A 3,174-nucleotide genomic window follows, 5' to 3' on the forward strand; every position below is an offset into this window, starting at 1 on the left:
TTGAATGAATAGGATCATTTTCGCTTCTACGATATTACATATCTTTACCTATCGTTTCGAGTTTCTTGTGGAGGTTTTATATACTTAACATACTCACATTCGCCAATTTTTATTAGAAAATTGGCTATTGATATCTGATTAATTACAAACAAATACAAAACGAAACAAAAAATGGAACATAAGAACGATTCGATATGCTTATCCTAAGTTTCAATGACATTGTTCATGATGACATGATTCGCAACTAACAATTATCTAAAATAAAATGTCACTTCCACGTGGTAAAAACTTTCTGTTAGAAAATGACTATGAATCAACATTAACACCCTATTCAATGAAGTCAGGATATCTCTAATATTTTTTTTAATTGCTAGCATCTCTGAAGCACCGAAGAAAATCATTGACAGCTCGTTGTGGTTCACTATCACGGCGATTTCACTAATTGTGGTGATCTACACTTTTTATACAAGTTGCGCCTTAAATTTTTTTCCTATATATTTTTTTTTTTAATCTTCTTTCTTTGTCCATCAATTGACAGAAAAAGGAGAGTTTTACGTCATTAGTTAGAAAATGTGATGTTTTTCTGTTAAAAATAGAAACACAAACTGTTAAGCACTCTCTTCCTCTCACGTAGATCTCTCCGTACTGGAACAACCCAATTTGGCAATCAGGAGTCGAAGATTCCTCACCTCCAATCAATGTAAGTGAAATGATTTCCGAAAAAAATGAAAAATAAATATATAATTATTTGCCTTGTCACAGGTTCGAATTAAATTACCAGATTTGAAGGTGATCAATAGAGCACCAATACTTGATAGTCCAATGGTTATGGCAAACATTGCAAAAAAAAATAAATTTGCAAATTGAGATAAAATCGATTTTGAAAGCAACTTTATTAATTGATATTTTATTCAAAAGATCTTAAAATAGGGCTCAATTATAGAGCATATAAAGTAAAAAATATTGAAAATTCTTTGATTTTTTTTTTTCAATTTATGAGATTCTACATAATAATTGCGAATTCTAGATGAATTGCAATTTGTGAATTATTTAAGAAATACGTTATGTGTATGCAATATAAATCATTTTTTTCCTTGAATTAAAAAGAATATTATAAATTATTATTTTTTCATTTTTTTTTTTTTGTTTTATTATTTTTACTGACTTCACAACGTTTTGTTAGCAATGAGCTCTCATTCAGTTGTTTGAAAATCATATAGAATCGTAACAGCACAACGCGACACACACATTAATTTATGATTAAACAAACGTCAATTGAGTTTTTCTTTCTCACACAGTGCTTACATTACTGTCGACTCGCCTTCATTTCAGGAAAAATGATTTCAAATTTGCTGTGTGTGTAAAATTTAGAATACAAACAAAACTCTTTCTTGTAATAACTCTGTTTCTTGTAATAACTGCTGTTAAGTATCGGTTAGATAATACGAAAGTCCACGCTAAATATATAGCCAGACTTCATGATAAGAACTATTAACATTGTTCCTTAAATTAAACTAAATTTAATTTTTTCATTTATTTGTTTGATTCATTGATTGTTGATTTGTTGAATGAGCGATGTGTAGTGTGTGAACGATGCTATTCTCAGTTTTCGCCATCGACGTCACTACCACTACCGCTATCATTACTATCATCACTGTTGTCAGACAATTCACTGTTGCTCAAATCGATTGCATCTTCTTCGCTGCTTGATGACCACCATGACTGATCCGAATCGTATTCAGCTTCAATGGAATTTTTTGATGTTTGATACTGAAATGTAAATAATAAACACACATTATACACACATGAATTCGAAAATTATGTTCAATATGTTATTACCTTTTGTTGCTTTTTACGCTTATTTTCATCAAATTGTTTGAAGCGTCGCTCTGCATGCTGATCTTGTATCTTGGCATCGACTGTGAATGCATCTGGCAATTTTATTCCCAATAGTTCATGATAACCTAAATACATGTACGATGAAAATTGAATATTGGATTCAAAGTAAAATAAAAAAAAATGTGATTCACTGTAAACATACCGCGAAGTCGAATATTTCGACCGGCATTAGTGTCTCGATTCAATGTAACCGAACGGACTTTTGTCGTATCACCAATATCATCATCATTTCGTATGTATTTCCATGCGATGACATCTAGACGCCGACGTCGCAAATGTGTTCGTGGCCTCTTCACTGATAATATCGCAGCATTTTCAGCAGCCGGCACAAGCATTCCATCGATCATATTGAAGCGTTTCAGTTCGACTTTTGGCTGGCCGCCATCGTCGTTCGAATTCCGTGGGCGATATTTTTTCTGCTTCTTCAATTGTTTTGAATTCTTGTGACTGTAAATGAATGAACCGCCATCGGGCAGTGCTTCTGGCGATGGTTTACACTGGCGACACACTTTGAATCGAGATTTCGTTGTCTTTCGGCCGTTCCTCGAACCATTTTCCAGTACATTGAAGCAACGGCTACATAATTTCGTTGTTCGATATTCATCCACGTAGCGCACGGTACATTGTGGATGTTGTTCGAGTGCTTTGAATAGCAAACGAACACTTGTACGTACATAACCTTTGCATGGTGAATTTGCATGGGTGAACGGCGCCTTGCCAACAAACACAAATGTATGTTTACCATGCCCTTGTGCCACAATCATTCGCACCAATTCACCAATCGTTCGATGGATTTCAATCCAATGCAAAAAATTAGTTAGTACATACGCTTCGCTGCCGTACACATCCATGGCCCGATTGAAAAACCTTAACGTATGGTCGGCGTACGTTTTAAAATCGATCGTCTTGCTGCTCGGCTGTACATGGCTCTCACACTCTCGTTCGATGCGCTCACGATCGTCGGCTCTGTCGTCTTCAAGCGTACCAACCAGTCGATCTCGTTGTTTCTTGAACTGTGGCAATTTCGTCATCCAATGATATTGCTTGCTGGATATTTTAAAATTGCGTACGCTTTTCACTTTCACAGCGCCCGTATCATCTTTCTCTCGATCGATAATTTGGCCGGCGATGATCTCACGGTCGCCAACATCAAAGCTTACTTCGCGATCGCAGTGGCGTAATATATTTTGTAGCCGTTCTTTGGTTTCAGCATCAGTTGCATCATTTTTCTTCTTCGTCTTCTTCTCTTTGTTCATCAGAAAAACGAATGCATTG

The 3,174-nt window shown here is 35.3% G+C and overlaps 1 protein-coding gene across 1 annotated transcript; it reads right to left on the bottom strand.

The window, feature by feature from the left end:
- Window positions 1–1,166: 1,166 nt before the first annotated feature.
- On the bottom strand, window positions 1,167–3,155 carry LOC116351369. The gene is made up of 3 exons (XM_031783464.1): window positions 2,042–3,155; window positions 1,840–1,964; window positions 1,167–1,770 (listed from the first exon to the last, which is right to left on the bottom strand). The coding sequence occupies exons 1-3, from the start codon at window positions 3,153–3,155 to the stop codon at window positions 1,603–1,605; spliced, it is 1,407 nt and encodes a 468-aa protein (XP_031639324.1). The 3' UTR covers window positions 1,167–1,602.
- Window positions 3,156–3,174: the final 19 nt, after the last annotated feature.

Source organism: Contarinia nasturtii, unplaced genomic scaffold, assembly GCF_009176525.2.
Source record: "Contarinia nasturtii isolate CC-2019 unplaced genomic scaffold, AAFC_CNas_1.1 Cnas_scaffold_5331, whole genome shotgun sequence".
NCBI classification, from domain to species: domain Eukaryota; kingdom Metazoa; phylum Arthropoda; class Insecta; order Diptera; family Cecidomyiidae; genus Contarinia; species Contarinia nasturtii.

Excerpts from the sequence above, each read along its gene's own strand:
- LOC116351369 (XM_031783464.1), bottom strand. The coding sequence starts at position 3,155 with ATGAACAAAGAGAAGAAGACGAAGAAGAAAAATGATGCAACTGATGCT. Across the intron at positions 1,965-2,041 it reads TCGAAATATTCGACTTCGCG|GTTATCATGAACTATTGGGA; the intron begins GTATGTTTACAG and ends ACATGTATTTAG. Across the intron at positions 1,771-1,839 it reads AGCGTAAAAAGCAACAAAAG|TATCAAACATCAAAAAATTC; the intron begins GTAATAACATAT and ends TTTACATTTCAG.